Raw genomic sequence first — 17,547 nt, 5'->3', positions numbered from 1 at the left:
GCGCTCTCTCAGATAAAATCTTTAAAAAAAAAAAGTTCCTATCACAAGTACTTGTGTTGTCAACAAACTAAAAAAAAAAAAAAAAAAAAAGTAAACAGTATATAAGAATCAATTTCTAGCTTGAAATAGCTTGAAAACCTAAGAGATGGGAGGAGAGCGTAGGATACAAAAAAAAAAGACAAAGAAGAAAAGGACTTCTGATGGGGGAGAGTTGAGGGAGTCATACATTTAGTGGCCTGTCATCTTGTAAGAATCAGTGATGTTTCTTTTCCATAATTTTTCTTTAACTGGCTGGCTTTAAAAGCAGTAACTGCTTTACTGTTAAAAACCACTTCCAGTATTAATAAGTTTTATTTCTCAAAACAGAGTGGAAAACTACTTGCAACCGGGCGCCTGGGTGGCTCAGTGGGTTAAGCCTCTGCCTTCGGCTCAGGTCATGATCTCAGGGTCCTGGGATCGAGTCCCACATCGGGCTCTCTGCTCAGCGGAGAGCCTGCTTCCTCCTCTATCTCTCTCTCTGCCTGCCTCTCTGCCTACTTGTGATCTCTCTGTGAAATAAATAAAATCTTTAAAAAAAAAAAGAAAAGAAAAGAAAAAACTACTTGCAACCAAAACCACATCCCCAAACTGACGCCTCACTGGGCTCAGGGAAGCATGTCCTATCACCGTCACCTAGGGTCTAGGGATATGAATGGACAGTAAACAGGGCACTTAAAATTATTTCAGATTTGCTTAGCCTTCAGATAGAACTTCAACTTCACAGAAAATACAGGAAATGAAAGGACAAGCTTAACACCGGCGCACAGCAATCACACAAACCCTAAAGACAGACTTCTGTGGGGCCACCAGCCAGTGCTTCTCCGAGACAGCGCCACAAGGGAAGAAATGTGCTAGATCAGGGGGGTGGCAAGCTGTTGCCAACGGCAGACTGACAACTATTTTTGTTTGCTCCTGAGCTAAAAACGGTTTCACATTCCTTAATAGCTAGGGGGAAAAAAGTCAAAAGAATAATAGGGCTTTGTGAAACATAAAAATTATAAGAAACTCAAGTTTCCGAATCCAAAAAGTTTTACTGGAACACAGCCACACCCATCTGTTCATATAGTGTCTATGCCTGCTTTTGAGTGACAAGATCAGAGTATTTGTGATAGTGATCATATGGTCCACAAAATAAAAAATATATACTACGTGACCCTTTAAGGAAGAAGGTGTCCAACCTCTGTGCTAGACTAGATACAAAACTTACGGGCATCCAAGTATGTGGCTCTGGACTGGATACGTTTTGGAAACGACCACCTTATAAAACAAGCTCCAGAGAGACCTCTTCCTTGCCTGTGCCACCACATGAGGACACAGTGAGAAGGCGGCAGCTAGAAACCACGAAGAGGGTCCTCACCAGGATGCAAACATGCTAGTGCCCCTGATCTCGGACTTCCCAGCCTCCAGAATTGTGAGAAATGCATTTCTGATTTCTAAGCCACCCAATCTGCAACATTCCCTTATAACAGCCCAAATGGACTAAGGCAATCCAAGACATCAGCTTCTCTCTCAAGATGTACTGACCAAGCAGGTGGATTTTATCTCCCAATCTATCAAACCTGTGCACTCCTTTCCGTCTCCCCCTCTACCTTAAGATCCAGTCAACTCGGGCCCCAAAGCCACTCTGTTCCCCCTGCTGCTCTGTTCTTCCCCTGACCCAAGGTTTCTTTCACGCACAAATCAGATCATGACACTCTTAACCATACTCCTCACTATTAGAATAAAAACCAAAGTCCTAACACAGTAGGACCTTGGTTCTGCTAATCTCTTTAGCTCATTCTATACCATCCTCCCACCCCCTCAGTCACTTCCCCATTTCTCTTCGCTACAGACCCACTGGTCATTTTTTAGTTCCTCAAAAGTATCACGTACCCTCTTGCCACAGGATGTTTGAACAGGCTGTTCTGTTTGGAACCTTCTGCCTTTCTTTGCCTACTTAAGTCAATCTTTCAGAGCTCCGTCCAAGTGTCACTTCCTCAAGGAAACCTTTTCTGACCTCCCAGACTAAGTTTTGTTCCTCACCAAATACCCAGAGAACCATGCTCCCTTTCTTCAGTGCCCTCTTCTTAGTAACTGTGGTAAAGCCATTAGTGCACTCATGAGGCTGTCTCCACCAGGAGACTGTGACCTAGCTTCTGACCACCACTGATTCCTAGTATTTGGCACACTGGATGGCACACAGTAGAGACTCAGTAAATACTTTAAAATGAATGAATGACAAGGCTGCTTAAGGAACTGAAGACAAGGAATAGGAAATATGATCCAATCCCTAGGGAAATGGAATTATATAAAAAAGGTAGCCAAAAGCCCCAACCAGTCTGCTTCTAGAGCCACAGGGCAGGATCAGAATCCTGTTGAAAAAAAAGCCAACTTTTTAATCTTAGGGACCTAAAAGCTGGATGGCCCAAAGAGATAGTTATGCTACTAATTACTGCCAGCTGCTCTCTCATTGGCTCATGGAGGGGTGTGGGGACTGTTAGAATAGGAATCATAGAAAGCTGTGCTTCTCAAACTAGGGGTGCTTTGGGGCACCTGGGTGGCTCAGTCAGTTAAGCGTCCAGCTCTTGGTTTGGGCTCAGATCATGATCTCAGGGTCCTGGGATCAAGCCCCACTTGGGGCTCCGCACCCAGCAGGGAGTCTGCTTGAGGTTTCCCTCCCCCTCTCTTTCTGCCCCTCCCCCAACTTGAGCAAGCGTGCACTTGTGCAAGCGCGTGTGGTCTTTCTCTAAAATAAACCAATCTCTAAAAAACAAACAAATAAACAAAAACTATGGGTGTTCCACGGAGTATGTAACAGTTTGAGATTTCCTGGAGTATCAATTTCATTTTGGAAGATTTAGGGAATAAAATATCTTAATTTTAAAAAGGCACTATATTATTTCAAAGATAAATACAAAACATCCAAAGAAATGTAAATGCATCAAGAGTTACACACCACTGCTGCTACCCCTACCACCCCTGGAATATGCTTCCCCCTATGCATAAATCTATTAAATAACTAGGGAAGGCTATACTTAAAATTTTTTAACACTGGCTATCTCAGGAGAGTAGGACTAAAATGTATTCAAATAAACCCACTTTCTTTAAGAAGGCTTTCCAAACTTATCTTACTGAAAGGTTCAAATTCCTTTATCAATTTTCTTACCACCATGGTACTAAAACTACATATATTGTTTTACCCATTCATTCCTATTTCCATTGATCATCACTGTACTAAGTTCCCAGGAAACAAACATTACTGAGTATTTGCCTTAAGAGTGTGGTCCAGTGGGAGGGACAGACACATAAATAAGTAATTATAAAATAATGTGTCAAAGGGTAGAGTTATGAAGTCTGAAAGAGCAGGTAAAAAATCAACCAGGGGGGCGCCTGGGTGGCTCAGTGGGTTAAAGCCTTTGCCTTCGGCTCGGGTCATGATCCCGGGTTCTTGGGATCGAGCCCCACATTGGGCTCTCCCCTCAGCAGGGAGCCTGCTTCCTCCTCTCTCTCTCTGCCTACTTGTGATCTCTGTCAAATAAATAAGTAAAATCTTTAAAAAAAAAAAAAAAAATCAACCAGGCACAAAGGTAGTCAATCAGGGGGATATTAGTGGTAAAAGTGACATTATGGTCCCAAACTGCGGCTCTAAAACCTTGTCCAAGGCAAGAAACAGCATGTGCAAGTGTTTCTCAAAGATAAAAGCAATGGGGCTTGAACAGAGGGCAGGACCGGAACACGGAATGATTTTGTATGCTGTGTCAAGATACTTCAACTATCCTGAGCACAGTAACTGAAGGATCTGAAGCAGAAGAAAACTGTAGTTGATTTTTACACAGACCACACTGAAGGCTATATGTACGATGGATTTAAGGAGACATGACTGGAGGCAGGAATTTAGTTTTACATCAAAAATAAATAAGAAGTTGTCTTTTCCTTGTGGAATGTTTCATGGCTCTTAGCCCATCCCCCCCAACTAATCACCTCACAGATTGGAATGGAGAAGCGGACAGACGACATGCTTGGAAATGTGTATAGTTACTAAGGACTACAGACCAACCTCACCCCAGGCTCTCCCACAGCATTTTTAATCTTCTTTTGTGGCACTTAAAACATTCTCCCCTGCACCTGCTTTGACAGTCCGTATCTCTCTAGTCTGAAAAATAACTGCACCACTCGAATATTTCATAGTTCCATAAAGTTAGCACAAAGTCTTTGGAAAAAAATATCGCTTAAAATAACTCTCAGAGGGGCGCCTGGGTGGCTCAGTGGGTTAAAGCCTCTGCCTTCGGCTCAGGTCATGATCTCAGGGTCCTGGGATCGAGCCCCAAATTGGGCTCTCTGCTCAGCAGGGAGCCTGCTTCTCCCTCTCTCTATGCCTGCCTCTGCCTACTTGTGATCTCTGTCAAATAAATAAATAAAATCTTTAAAAAAAAAAAAATAACTCTCAGATCTAAGACTACTTTTTCAATTGCCCAGTAAACGTTTCCAGCTGGATGTCCTATAAGACTCTTAACCTAAACCACATGGATCTCGCTACGTCTCCTACCCATTGCCAAACTAATCATGCTTCCATTTCATATTTAGGTATTTATCCCAACCCTGAGTCATCTCTGACTGCTCACCCTCCCTTACTGCCATAAACACAGCTGCCAAATGCTGCAAATGCATATGCATTTCTCTCTTCCTTTTCCCCTGCCCTAGTTCAGACTGGGAAATGCTTCCCCATCTCTTCCCCTCCCCCACAGAACCTACAGTAACTATCAGGATTGCCTTACTAAAGCAGAGATGTGATCATTGCCCTTTCCCACCTTCAAAGAGTTAGAAACGTCACAAAGACAAGAATCACACCCAACTTTACTAACTGCTGTAAGGCAGAGCCCAAAGTTCCTGGTACATAACTGGCACTCCATGATTTACTTGATGAAAATACGCCTACCCCTTTGGTTCCTGTCGCATTTTCCCCCTTTTTCTACTGAGGGTGAACAGATTATTGTACTTGCCAAGTAACAAAACTGTTATCCTCCCCACTATCTATACCCTTCAGTTTCCCCACCAGACGGTGATGCCAGCAGATCAGGGACCGGGTCTTTGCACCCCGTGTTCCTAGGCCGGTGCGGGGCCCCCCAGGAGCGCGCAGTAACTGGATGTGAACGCACGAATTAGTGAATGAACGGGTCGCTTGAAGTCGTCATCCTCTCCCACACAGAGGAGAAGGGGCGGGAGGTGCACATGGGATGGAGGGGAATACAGTGAGGGGCCCTTTTTTGGTCTACTTTGGCTTTCTTTTTACCGAACACAACACGTATGTTGAAAGAGCATAAGTCAACTTCTACAGCTCGTTAATTTTCACACACGAGCACACCGTGACACCAGCACCCAGGCCGAACAGAGTATTAACGGTACCCAGAAGCCTCCCCGCGCCCTCTCCGACTGAGTGCCCCCTCAACCTTGAGAAAGCCAGAGAGCTCAAGCCCTGATCCCCTAGCCGCGGTAAGCGACGTCCCTCGGTGGTCTGAAAAGGCCAAGAACCGGAAAGACGCTTACCCACGAACTTGAAGCGACTCATGTCTGCAGCCCCGGCGGAAGCGGAAGTGGTCGCCGTCGTCCCGCCCTTCCGGCTGCCCCGCCCCTCGGCCCGGGAGCTTCCGCGGCCGCTGGAGGAAGCGGGTCGTCATGGCGTTCTGCGCGCCGGGTGCCTACCTGACCCACCAGCAGAAGGTGTTGCGGCTTTATAAGCGGGCGCTGCGCCACCTGGAATCGTACTGCGTCCACAGGTGGGAGAGGGAGAGCCGGGGCGCGGGGAGGTGACCCCGGGGATCCTCACGGAGACCGAGAGGCCTTGTGGAACCGAGCGGCTCAAGGACATGGGGGACGTAGTGGGAAGGCGGCCGTGGACCCGGGTCCAAATCCCCGCTTCGTCGCTCCTCGCTGCGAGACCTTGAAGAGTTGCTTATCTTGGCCCAGGCCTCGGTTTTCTAAGACCGACGCAGGACCAGCGCAGAGGGTTGCATGACGACTAAATGAAATAAAGGACAGTGCCTAAAAATCTGATTGTTGTGCTTCAAGCCCTCGCTTAGAACTTTCTTTTTAACCTTCTTGTTGCTAATATTGGGAGCAGTAATAGGTGCGATGTTTTCTGTAGTCCTCATAACAACTCCAAAAGTTAGGGATTATTTAGCCTTAATTTACAAGTAAGAAAATAGGCATGGAGAATAACTTGCCAAGGCCCTACAGCTGGTGAGTGGCCGGGCCAGGATTAAAACTCAGGGGGTAACCCAAAAGCATCACCACTCTCCCACCTCTCCAGTCAACCTTCCTCTTTTTAGCTTCAGCCCTTTCCATTATTTTCACACCCACATGATTACTTACCCGCCGCATCGTTCTCTTTCTTCTCCCTGTCTGAGAGTGGTCTTAGGACTTAGTCTTAAAACACATAGATTTTTGTGACCTGGATGCAATGCATGGTGGGGTGGCAACCCAGATGTGTGGATGCTGGGCTTCCCCTGCCTCGCTGGAATCCTAAAGCCTAGCCCCAGGAGAAGGGCTCCTGGGAGAAACCTCTAAACAGATGGAAAAATAAGTAGGTCTGGAAAAGTTGTGGAGGGTATTCCTAAAACCCAGATTGCATATTTGTGATTATTGGAAGGTCATTGACCTACTTCTCTTTGCTAGACAGAAAGATGGCCAGGTTCATTGTTGTCAGATTGCTGCTTTTCTCCCTGAATTTTCCTTATTCATTCATCTGACAAAATTTGCAGCTCGGGTTCTGTTCTGGCTGCGGCATAAATAAAAATTAGCAAGTTCTCTTTCTCAGCTGTCGCAGATCACAGATTAATGGGGAAGGTGGGCATGTGAGCGAACAGGTAACGGAATTATCGGTCTTACAAAGATGAAGGAAGTTGAGCTGTCAGGAATTCAGGTACCACTGAACTGCATCTGGGAATATTAAAATTCATAGTCCTGGAGGAGAAGATAAAAGCATCTCAGTGGTTTTTAAGTCTCACTGACGTCCTTTCCCAGGACTTTTCTCCCTCCGTTTGTCCTCGGTGCTCTTTGTTCTCCACGGTTCCATCCCAGGTCCTTGATGGTGTGTATGTTTTGGGCAGCCTCGTCGAATGCTGGGAGTTGAGTTACCACCTAGGCTCACTTGTCTCTAAGGCTGCTTTCCAGCTCTTTGTTACATAACCTACAGTTTTCTGAAACTCAACTTGTCTTAATGCCTTAAAACTAAACTCTAAAGTATGTCATTCTGATTCTTTTCCCAAATTCCCTGTCTCTGCTAATAGCATTATTAATAATTCAGTCATTCAGCTTTAAGTCTTAAAATTGTTCTTAAGTACTCCTTGCTTATTCCAGTGCCAGTGACAATACGTGCCAACGACACACGTATGCTGGGACACTGTCTTTGTAAATTCTCTCCACAGTATAATAATATGCGAACTGACTTTGAGCAGAGGAGGTACCAGGCGCTGTCTGAAGTGTGTTGATAGGTTTTAACTGATCAAGTCTTCAGGATAGCTGTAAGATCTAGATACTGTTATTAACACTTTTGTAGAGGAGGAACCCATGGCCTAAAGATACTAATTTACCCCAGATTACACAACTAGTAAGCTGAGATTTAGTCTGAAGCGATCTGATTTTATCAGACGCTTGTAATTCTGTAATATACATGTTTCTCTCCTGTCTCCTCCCATCACAGTTGCCTGCTTCAGGCCCTTCTCATCTGTGGCTTGGGTTATCGTCGAAGCCTAAATGATCTATGCCTACCGTTTCTTCTAGAACCTGACCTTAACTTGCCTACAATCATGCAGTTAGTGTCAGAATTAGGATTCAAACCCAGATCTGTGTGATTCAAGCAATACTGTTTCCACTGCGTAACATCTCCCTTCCTACTTACATTTGTATGTCCAGAATTTAGCACAGTGCCTAGCACAAGATAGGAGGAATCTCAGTAGTTGTCATTTAGTGAGTGTTGAATGATACAGAGGCGATAGTTCTTTCTTTCTTGCAAATTATCTTTGTTTGTTTGAATCAGCATTCCTTTTTTAGAGAGGTAGGTTGTGTTTAATACAGTATTTTTTTGCTGCCACCACCGTGTGGGGAGCTGCCAAGGAACCCATCATAATGATGTGGCTCCTTCGTTGGCAGGCTCTGGGCTGGCTCCCAGTAGTTAAGCTGCCCATGCAGAAGACGGTTAGTAGAAGTGCAGCCCCTTGGCAGACAGTAATCCTGCTCAATTGAGTAGGTAATGTTTCTCATCTCTAAAACCATTTTGCTTAAAGGGACAAATATCGGTACTTTGCCTGTTTGATGAGAGCTCGGTTTGAAGAACATAAGAATGAGAAGGACATGGTGAAGGCCACCCAGCTGCTGAGGGCCGCAGAGGAAGAATTCTGGCACAATCAGCATCCCCAACCTTACATCTTCCCTGAGTCTCCAGGAGGGACCTCCTATGAGAGATACGAGTGTTACAAGGTAGGTGAGCACCATAGTGGTGACCGCCTTCGGAGAGGCAGACTTTCTCCCGTCCCAAAACTCACCCCCAGATCCCACTTGCCCGGTTAGGGGCAGCTAGGCAAAACTCTTTCCTGCCACTGGTAAATACTTTCCTGTTTTCAGGTGTCCGTTTTCTCTCTCCAGGTGACATTCTGCCTTGTGCTTCTGAGAGTTCAGCTCCAAGGTCTTGCAGTACCTTTTTGGCATAGCAGTGTGCTAAAATACTTGGTATATAACTCATTTTGGGATCTTAAAGTTAGCCAGTTTGGATTGGTGCTTTCAGAGCAATTACAGGTACCAGGCCGCTCTGGGTATTTAGAGAATGCAGATCAGAGAGCATCGGTGCCTGCTCTCTCTGGCCTGAGCTTGAGGTTTCTCAGCCTGTGACACTGACTCTCAGGTGTTCTTTAGGTCCGTGCCAGCTCACCCTCCACTGTCGTTGTGCCGTGCTCGAAGCAGTCTGATGGCTTGCAGTGGTTATAAAAATACACGGTCATTTTTGCCTTCTGCTTCCTGAGCAGGCCCTGTGGGTGGCATGTTAGTGCCTCCTCCGGGCTGATGCGGTGAATTCCTCTCCTGACAGGTGCCCGAATGGTGCTTAGATGATTGGCACCCGTCCGAGAAGGCAATGTATCCTGATTACTTCGCCAAGAGAGAGCAGTGGAAGAAGCTGCGGATGGAAAGCTGGGAGCGGGAGGTGAGTCTCCCCTGCCTTTCGCCACACAGCGTGGCCCATGTGGTCAGCGCCTGGATGGGCTCAGGTTTTGTTCCCCAGGTGCAGAGGTCCAGAGTCCAGTCTTGATGGTTACTGTGGCCCCTTGCCTCTCAGATACACTTGTGTGTCTAGATGTGCTAAATGTAACCTTTATTTACAGCCTTTTTGTAAACTGGTGACAGGGTGTCGCTGGTCTCTTTGGATTTTCTGCTCCCTGCTTTTGCTTCTCCCCTCCCTCCTCAGTCCTCTGCCTGACCGTCCTGCTGTACCCTCCTGTCCCTGAATTTTCCTCTCCACCAGGGCCTCGGACATTTTTCTTTCGTGATGTCTGATTGACATTTTTAAAAGCTCAACTTTACCGGAGTGTGAAGAATATATTGGAGAGCTCGAGAGGAGAATTGGAGAGACCAGTTTGGGGCTGTTGCAGTTTGGTCAAAGAGTATGGCAACCAGCAGCAGGGGGCATGCAGTGAACAGGGAAAGAAGTCAGTTCAGGGTATCACTGGCAGGGATATGAAGGCCGACTGGATGCGGGCAATGTGTGAGGGACAGAGAGGACTCAGTGAGATCCACGTTAACACCTGGAGTTTGGTGATGTTTTATTGAGATAAAGAAGAGGGGAAAAACGGGTGCCAGTGGGTTAAGCATCCGATTCACAATTTCTGTTCAGGTTGTGATCTCAGGGATGTGAGATGGAGCCCCGTGTCAGACTGCACACTTGCGGGGAGTCTGCTTCTCTGTCCCTGCCCCTGTGTGCTCTCTCCCTCCCTCTCTCTCTCAAATAAATAAATCTTTAAAAAAAGAAGAAGAAGAAGAAACAGGTGTTGGAGGGACAAGTAAGTGTTTGGTTTTAAATTTGTTATATCTGAGAGGCCTGTGAGACACCAAGTGAGATGGCAGTAGGTGACTTTGGGTGTAGAGACCTGGAACTCAAAAGAGAGATTTGAGCTCAAAACAAATTTGTGAGTTATCCATTGTTTTATTTTTTTTTTATTTTTTATTTTTTTTTTTTAAGATTTTATTTATTTGAGAGAGAGAGAGAGCATGAAAGGGGCGAGGGGCAGAGGAAGAAGCCAGCTCCCTGATGAGCAGAGGGCCCGATGTGGGACTTGATCCTGGGACTCCAGGATCATGACCCGAGCCGAAGGCAGTCGTTTAACCAACTGAGCCACCCAGGTGCCCAGTTATCCATTGTTTTAAAAGCCACAGAAATGTAGGAGATCTTAAGAGAGGGAGCAGAAAGGTTACAGGCGCTCCCACTCGAGGAGGCGAGGAAAGGAGGCAGCAAAGCACCCAGCAGGGAGAGGGGTGACAGCAAGTCCAAGAGAAAGTGTGTCAGGAACGGCCAGTCAGCATTGGTCCTTGGCGGAAAATTTCTTTCCTTTTCTTTTTTTTTTTTTTTTTTTTTTAATTTTATTTATTTATTTGACACAGAGAGATCACCAGTAGGCAGAGAGGCAGGCAGGGGGGCGGGAGGCAGGCTCCCCGCTCAGCAGAGAGCCCAATTCGGGGCTTGATCCCAGGACCCTGAGATCATGACCTGAGCCGAAGGCAGAAGCTTAACCCACTGAGCCACCCAGGCGCCCATTGGCAGAAAGTTTCTAAAAGATGAAATAGAGTGAGGACTGGAAATAACCTCCCGGGATTGCGGCAGTAGGAAGGGCATTCGTGACCTTGGTGAGAACCTTTTCCTAAGGGCTTAATTGCACCAGTAGGAGTGAGCAGAAGGTAAGAGCGAGAAAACAATGGTATGGGGAGGGGGAGGAATTCTTGAGAAGTTTCGCTTGTGTAACTGGAGGCCAAGGGATTATTTTCTTTTAAGATAAGAAATGCTTGTGTGCTGCGAGGAGATTCGGGGCAGGGGAGAGATGGACAGTGTTGAGGCAAGGTGGAAGAGGTCAAGGAGGAAAACTTTTGAGAAGAGCGACGGGATCCCAAGCATGTGTGAAGGCCTTTGAAAGGAGAATGGGTTCTTCCTCCGCTAGAATCATGCAGAAGATGCACGTACCTATATCTGGGCTAGAAGTTTTGGTGATGGGAAAATGAGAGTTCTGTGTGATGGCTTCTCTATTTTAGCAAAGACGAGAAGGCATCAAGTGGGGGTGCGGCCTGTTCAGAGAATGTGGAAAAGATGCGGGAGTCACAGCAGAGGGTGAGCTCATTGGGATTAATAGGATTGCCAGGTGGTGGTGAAGGCCCATTTGAAGTTGGGAGTAATTAATCTGTTGTGACCAGCATTTTTTTCTTTCTAGCGATCCCAGCTGTCTGGGTGCGGTCTGGAAGGTAGATGGTGTGGTGTGTCTGGTGGAGAGTGTCCATACACCTTAGAGGTTATTCAGAAAGGAGTGATGGTCATGATGGGATGGAAGCAGGTAAAGCAGGCACAGAGAGAGGAGGCTGATGTAGAGAAGGTCAAATTGGGTCAGAGGATTTGTGAACTGGCCATTTCTGAGTTTCAGAAAGCATTTTCAAGGGGACATTTAAGCACATGAGCAAGAGAGGGCTTCTGTGGTTAGACAGTGGGATATTTTATTGGCGATTTTTTTTTTTAAAGATTTAGACAGTGCATGCTCGAGTGGGGGAGGGGCAGAGGGAGTGAATCCTCGAGCAGACTCCCTGCTCAGCACAGAACGCAGTGTGGGGCTTGATTCCAGGACCCTGAGCTCATGACCTGAGCTAAAACCAAGAGTCAGAAGCTCACCTACTGAGCCACCCAGGCACCCCTGATTCATGAGTTTGAGTTACTTGCGTTCTGGTGGTAAGGCCCAGGATGTTGACTGCAGGAAGTCCTTGGCCAAGATGGAGTGAAAGGAGAGTCATTGTGACCAAGGGGGGCAGTGCTTGCTAAGAAATGTCTCCTCGTTTGGAAATGGGAGGCGTGTTCATTTATGGAGAGTAGCAGGTTCATTCTACAGTTAGTCTCTTATAACCTCTTCACAAAAACCTTTACCTAGTTCGTCTTATTGACATTATTAAACAGCACATACGCTGGAGACTCTCAGGTCACCCACAATCCAGAATTGAGTTTTCTGGAGGAAGCTTTAGAAAACCCTTGATCTGGGGAGTGGGTCTCTTACATGTCCCTCCTCTCTCAGGACAGTGATGGTCTTGGAGATCACGGGAACTGGGGTTGAGGGGAGTGGGCTGGATGAGGCAGAACGGAGCACATTTTCACATGTCATTTCTTGGTATTTTTGGTCCTGGTTGCTATTTGGGCGGGGTTGGGGGGGCTTTAAAATGAACATCTTTAATATACACGAATTAAGGTTTCCTAATGGTGCTTTTGGAGAGCACTTAGCTGAAACATAAAAATAAGTATTTTTTTAGGGGGTACAGGTACGGGACCACACCAAAGGGAATGGGGCTGATAATGGTCACACATTTGCATCATGAGTAATAGGTGGGGTGGGAGGGTTGCTCAGCTTTGCTGTTTTAAGAATGGGAAAACCTTTAAGGAGAATTGCTTTTCTGAGCTAAATTGTGGGTATAAACATAATGCAGCTATATATAAAAAACACCGCAGCATTACCAGTCAGTTTGCCTCTTAACTGTTCCTCCCTTCCCCCTTTCCAGGTTAAGCAGCTGCAGGAGGAAACCCCCATTGGTGGTCCCAGCACTGAAGCTTTGCCCCCGGCCCGGAAGGAAGGTGATCTGCCCCCTCTATGGTGGCACATTGTGACCAGGCCCCGGGAGCGACCCATGTAGAGGGAGAGGGAGACGGTTCACCAGCCAGTTGTACGTGCAAGTGAAATAAGTTACAGAACATAGACACACTTGCCCTAATAAAAGTAATAACTCAACACGGTATGACTGCTGTGTTCTTCCGAGGGTCAGCACGACACCAAGCAGCTGTGTGCATCGTCTCTTGCCACTTGCGCACAGAAGTATGGGAAGTGTGGCCAAGTGTCGTCTGCCCCAGGAAGTCCTGTTGCCGGCACAAGTTATCAGGGAGAACAGCAGAACCAGATACGAGATTTACTCTGAGGATATGTTTAGTGGAACAAACCCTAGTTGAAGGCTAGTGATGGAGGAATACGAAGTCGGGAGGAGGTATGCAAACACCGAGGTCTCGAGATTACCTTTTTGGTTTTGTAAAGATGCCAGGAATGACATTTTAGTTTAACTAAAAGGATAACTGTAAGCCGCACACATTCAACAAATCAGCATGGAGTTTATGGGCTTCGCTCGGGGGCGGAGGTTTGGGAGCTGGGGTGAAACTTCTCCAGAACAGGTTCCCAGCTCTGCCTGCTCTCCCGTAGCTTGGATGGTCAGCGCACTCCCAGGTAAGGGGACAGCAGAACCCTTAAGTGTTGGGAAAGTTTCTTTGAAAGGTAGAGCCATTTCTAAAACCATTAGCCAAACCCATCGGCTTTTAGATGGTGATTCTCATTACAGTTACGTCCAAACAGTTCAAGAGTGGAGGCTGCTAATGTTCTTAGGGCTCGGGGCCATCCCAGAAATGACGTTCTGTCGGTTTCCCAAGAAAGCCCAGTTGACGTCTCAGTGCACCTCCTAACAGCTGACAGAGACTTGCAACTGAATTTTAATAAGTCTTGACATCCAGGACTTTTTCTAGTGGTTCTTTATTTATAATGTAGGCTGAAGCAATTGTTACAAGGTAGAAGGGAGACACATACACGATTGTTATTTATACAAGTTTAGAACAAAAAAACTGCACAGGGAGAGGTCAACTCTCAGTACAAACTAGCAACTAAACCACAATAATTTACCTTTAGAAACGATGTCTTTATTTTTAGCTGTGACACTGCTTTTACAATATGCAAAAACACAAACAGAACTACCCAAGGTGTGTTGTCACATTCTTTCTACATTGAATTTGGCAACGTTTTCTATTAAATTTATTCAGATGATACTAACGTTTAAAAACTAAACAAGTGAAAGCTGTACCAAGGTACAGTTACATCCATTTATTTCAAAGGTTTAAAATACCACTTTTATCTATTGTAATTAATTACCTTGCAGTGATTTCTGCTTTTGCAAAAACCATCTCAAGCATCATATGCACAATGCATCAGCTACTTTTAGTCATCAAGATTGGTGGGCTAAACCACAGGCACTACTGTTGCTTATATTCTGTAGAAGGAGCTTGTTTTTCAAAGGAAAAAAAAGCTTAAATAGTTTTCTAATAATCATGCCTTTGCTTTAAAGCCATAACATAAAATGCCCTTGAGCAATCACAGCAGTGTTAAATGTTAATATATTGAACAGTGACTATACAGGTACATTACTCTCACATCCAATGCAGTTATGTATTAAAGCATAAGATTATGTAATTGAAGAGTCGGGCCAACAGAAACCTGCAGGGTCTGTGGGACCCCCAAGCTCCGCTTCCTTCAAGAGAAACGGACCCAAGTGCTAAGGGACTTGCTTGTTTTTTTCCAAACGTCTGTTGCCTTCTCCAAACAAGATCCCTTTAAATCTACGAACCTCTGTCGGCTTTAGGGAACGGGCATTAGAACAAATTTAACTTTCACTTAAAAAAGAAAAGACATAAATCCATTCCAAAAAACATTACCTAGAATACAAAAAAAAAAAAAAAAAAAAGGGACAGTTATAGTGGTCAGATTCCCAGTGACAATAAATTCCTCTGTTCTTCAATGTTTGGTATGATGCCAATTAACTGCCACTTATTTAAAAGAAGAGAAGAAAAACAAGCCCCCAGATCAGTAAACACATTGGCAAGTTGCTAGATTCCAAGCTGGTTACCCTTGTTAGATCCGTTTGAGTTTGTTCAAAATATTTGGGCTTTTCAACGCACCCAGCCTGCTGGGCACGGTTAAGTAAAAGGCATTGGCTATAACTAAGAATTCCCTGCTGTCATTTTAAAACGTTTTCACATTTTTAAAACTGCCTTACCCTTTTTGGATGTGTTTGGATTCGATGAACATGGGCACGAGAGACGAGTAACTGAATTGGGGGGGGCTCTGGGTCTACCGGGGGGCGGCAGCATGCTCGGGACTGGAGTGGGTGCTGTGTGCGGTTAGGAGGAATCGTGGGAGAAAGGAAGTCCTTAAAACACCCTACAGAAACAAACACCGCAATCCAGTATGGCTTACTCGGATGCATTTACCATGAAGCTACTAGAATTCAACCTACGAGGCTACTCTTACATGTTACCAGGATCGGCTATGTTGACGGTGTGCCCCTCCCACGGCCCTCCCCCCAATCCCAACAGAGTCTACCATTTCCAGATTTACTTCAGTCTGAATATTGCTCAGTTGTTACTCCTGCTTTTCTCAGCCAGAACGTACTACATGTAAATGAAGATTTTTACCCCTTGATCCATTTTGTTTGTACATTAAAATAACTTGAATTTGCTTCTAAGCCAGACTACTACAATGCATCTACAAAAGCTTGCAGGAAAAAAGGAGAGAAAAGAAAAGGCTAAAGTAGAGTTATCCTTTTTTCTGAAATTAACTACTTTGTGTTTTTGTGTTTCCCCGGCCCCAACCAACCCCCTCCCACCCATTATGCATTTAAAATTTTACAAAGACTTGTAAAAAAGTTAAATGGAATTTGGCACCTTCAGAAAAATCAAAAGGGAAACTAAGATTAAAATGTGCAGAAAGAAAATGGTCAATATTTACAAATTAAAAGATCAAAGGTATGTCAGTTATGTATGTTACTTTTAATTCTTAACTAAAGGTGTCACGTACTTTCAAAAGAGCTGTGTTCTGAGTTGCCTACAAAATCTTTTGTCTGATTATAGATTGGAATGGATCGAGACAAATTAGGTTTTATGGATTGAACAGTTCCTTCCCCACTGGCAGCATTTCTGGGGAGCCCGCGAGAGCCTACGAGAAGCGGGGGGCGGAGCGGTCGTTCGTGGTGGTCTTCTTCAGCTTCACGCCCCTTCGGATGGCGTTCAGCATGTCTTCCCCTTGCGGAGTATCTCTGGGGCTCAGGTCTGCGGCGTCACTCTCCGGGATCCGGCCTGGGGAAGCAGTGGCACTTGAGGGATCCCTCTCCTGGTCTTCGGCCTCGCTCTCTGGAATCGCCTGTCTGTGCTCCTCGGGGATACTTGGCTTCGGGCCTGGGAGAGGAGGGTTGACGGAGGCTTGGCCGCTCCACATGGAGGAGGGCATGCTGGTGACACCCTGGGGGCCCTCACCCACAGAGGGCAACTCAGGGCTGTGCTCACCCCTTTCCTCTGGCCCATCCGGAGGTGCGGGCAACACCCCAGGGAGGTCTGGGACAGTTGGGGTCTTGACCGGGATCACAGGTGTCTTGATGGGGATGGGACCGGCTCCGATGGTCCCCCGGCGGACAGAAGGCTTAGTGGAAGGGGTCCGTCGGATGGTTGCAACCCCTGGGGTGACCACAGCAGGTCCGAGGGTGGTGGGGAGACCAGCCGTTGAGGCCGGGCGCTTGGCCTGGAACATGCGTCGGTAGGACTGGCTGATGTCACTGTTTCTCGGGATGGTGGAGGATTTGTCAAACTCCTGCTGATCTGCCTCCTGGTCGCCACTTACAGAGAAATAATCATAATCTGAAACTGATGATAACATTGGATTAGGGCTCCCCAAGGCCGCAGCTTTGCTCTTCGGTTCTTTGGTATTGGAGGAACAAAAGGCACAAGAGGGAAGAGAGGGAAGGCACTTTACCCGCCACCTCGTCCCCAGCCTCCCCGATCACAGTGAGAAGTCCCCCTATGGATCTTCCTGGAGGTCCCTGCTGTCACCGTGGGCCCCAGGACAGCAGTGGACACCGGACACCGCAGGGGTGCCCTCAAATCCCGGGTTCGCTACCGCCCAGCGTCCCGGGGAGGAGTAAAGGGGGGCGCAGGAAGAGAAGAGGAGCCCCCTACGCGGCCTCCGGTCCGGCACCGGACGTGAGAAACGCCTCAGGCAGACCATGTAAGTAACTCGTCAGGCAAAGGCTGGAAAAAGAACGCGCCACGGGCACTGAGCCCCGGGGAACCCGCACAAAGCCACGCTCCACCCGCGAGGTGTGCGCACCTCAGGACGTGCGGTCACGAGGGAGGAGGGAGCTGAGCGCTGCCTCGGCTTGGAGCAGGTGTCCCAGCAGCAGCACCCATGGCATTGGGGGTGGGGGAGGAGACGGGGGGGCCGCGCTGTGCATTACAGGACATCCAGCTGCACCCCCGACCATCGATCAGGTGACAGCTGCAAAGGGCTCCGCACACTGCCCCGTGTCCCCTGGACAGCAAAACGGCCTTCCATGGGACTGGCTTAGTCTTAGAAGCTTTGACACACGAGCTGCGGATTGGTTTGGTCAACCCCGGCCATCTCCTTGGGCCCCGGGCTGCCACCCTGTTGGAGCGTGTGGTGCTGCGGG

At 46.9% G+C, this 17,547-nt stretch overlaps 3 protein-coding genes across 9 annotated transcripts in view; 1 reads left to right on the top strand and 2 right to left on the bottom strand.

Annotated features, from left to right (window-relative positions):
- LOC111146714 (TatD DNase domain containing 1) overlaps positions 1 to 5,638 on the bottom strand; it is a 39,150-nt gene extending 33,512 nt beyond the window's left edge. For 2 of the 3 annotated variants that reach the window (XM_022502382.1, XM_022502383.1), the window contains exon 1: positions 5,563 to 5,593. In XM_022502382.1, coding sequence (XP_022358090.1) covers positions 5,563 to 5,584 — 22 coding nt within the window. In that variant the 5' untranslated portion in view covers positions 5,585 to 5,593. Of the gene's footprint in view, positions 1 to 5,562 lie in introns of all 3 variants that reach the window. The other variant, XM_022502384.1, reaches the window with a different exon arrangement.
- An 8-nt stretch (positions 5,639 to 5,646) lies between these two features.
- On the top strand, positions 5,647 to 13,038 carry LOC111146716 (NADH:ubiquinone oxidoreductase subunit B9). Of its 2 annotated transcripts, none has more exons than XM_022502385.1 (4): positions 5,647 to 5,792; positions 8,301 to 8,493; positions 9,098 to 9,211; positions 12,802 to 13,038. In XM_022502385.1, the coding sequence occupies exons 1-4, from the start codon at positions 5,692 to 5,694 to the stop codon at positions 12,931 to 12,933; spliced, it is 540 nt and encodes a 179-aa protein (XP_022358093.1). In that variant the 5' UTR covers positions 5,647 to 5,691; the 3' UTR covers positions 12,934 to 13,038. The 2 variants fall into 2 exon arrangements, with proteins under 2 accessions (XP_022358093.1, XP_022358094.1); XM_022502386.1 differs by having other exon boundaries at positions 8,334 to 8,493; positions 12,802 to 13,028.
- A 2,684-nt stretch (positions 13,039 to 15,722) lies between these two features.
- LOC111146777 (MTSS1, I-BAR domain containing) overlaps positions 15,723 to 17,547 on the bottom strand; it is a 155,775-nt gene continuing 153,950 nt past the window's right edge. For all 4 annotated transcript variants that reach the window (XM_022502454.1, XM_022502456.1, XM_022502455.1 and 1 more), the window contains one exon: positions 15,723 to 16,744. In XM_022502454.1, coding sequence (XP_022358162.1) covers positions 16,044 to 16,744 — 701 coding nt within the window. In that variant the 3' untranslated portion in view covers positions 15,723 to 16,043. The remainder of the gene's footprint in view (positions 16,745 to 17,547) is intronic.

Source organism: Enhydra lutris, unplaced genomic scaffold (assembly GCF_002288905.1).
Source record: "Enhydra lutris kenyoni isolate GAN:26980312 unplaced genomic scaffold, ASM228890v2 scaffoldscaffold14, whole genome shotgun sequence".
Taxonomy (NCBI): domain Eukaryota; kingdom Metazoa; phylum Chordata; class Mammalia; order Carnivora; family Mustelidae; genus Enhydra; species Enhydra lutris.
This window is presented reverse-complemented; position numbering and strand designations above follow the sequence as displayed.

What these genes read in the sequence shown, in the direction of transcription:
- LOC111146716 (XM_022502385.1), top strand. Translation starts at nt 5,692, where the DNA reads ATGGCGTTCTGCGCGCCGGGTGCCTACCTGACCCACCAGCAGAAGGTG. An exon ending in AGAGATACGAGTGTTACAAG is followed by an intron (nt 8,494 to 9,097) that starts GTAGGTGAGCAC and finishes CTCTCCTGACAG; the next exon opens with GTGCCCGAATGGTGCTTAGA. An exon ending in TGGAAAGCTGGGAGCGGGAG is followed by an intron (nt 9,212 to 12,801) that starts GTGAGTCTCCCC and finishes CCCCCTTTCCAG; the next exon opens with GTTAAGCAGCTGCAGGAGGA.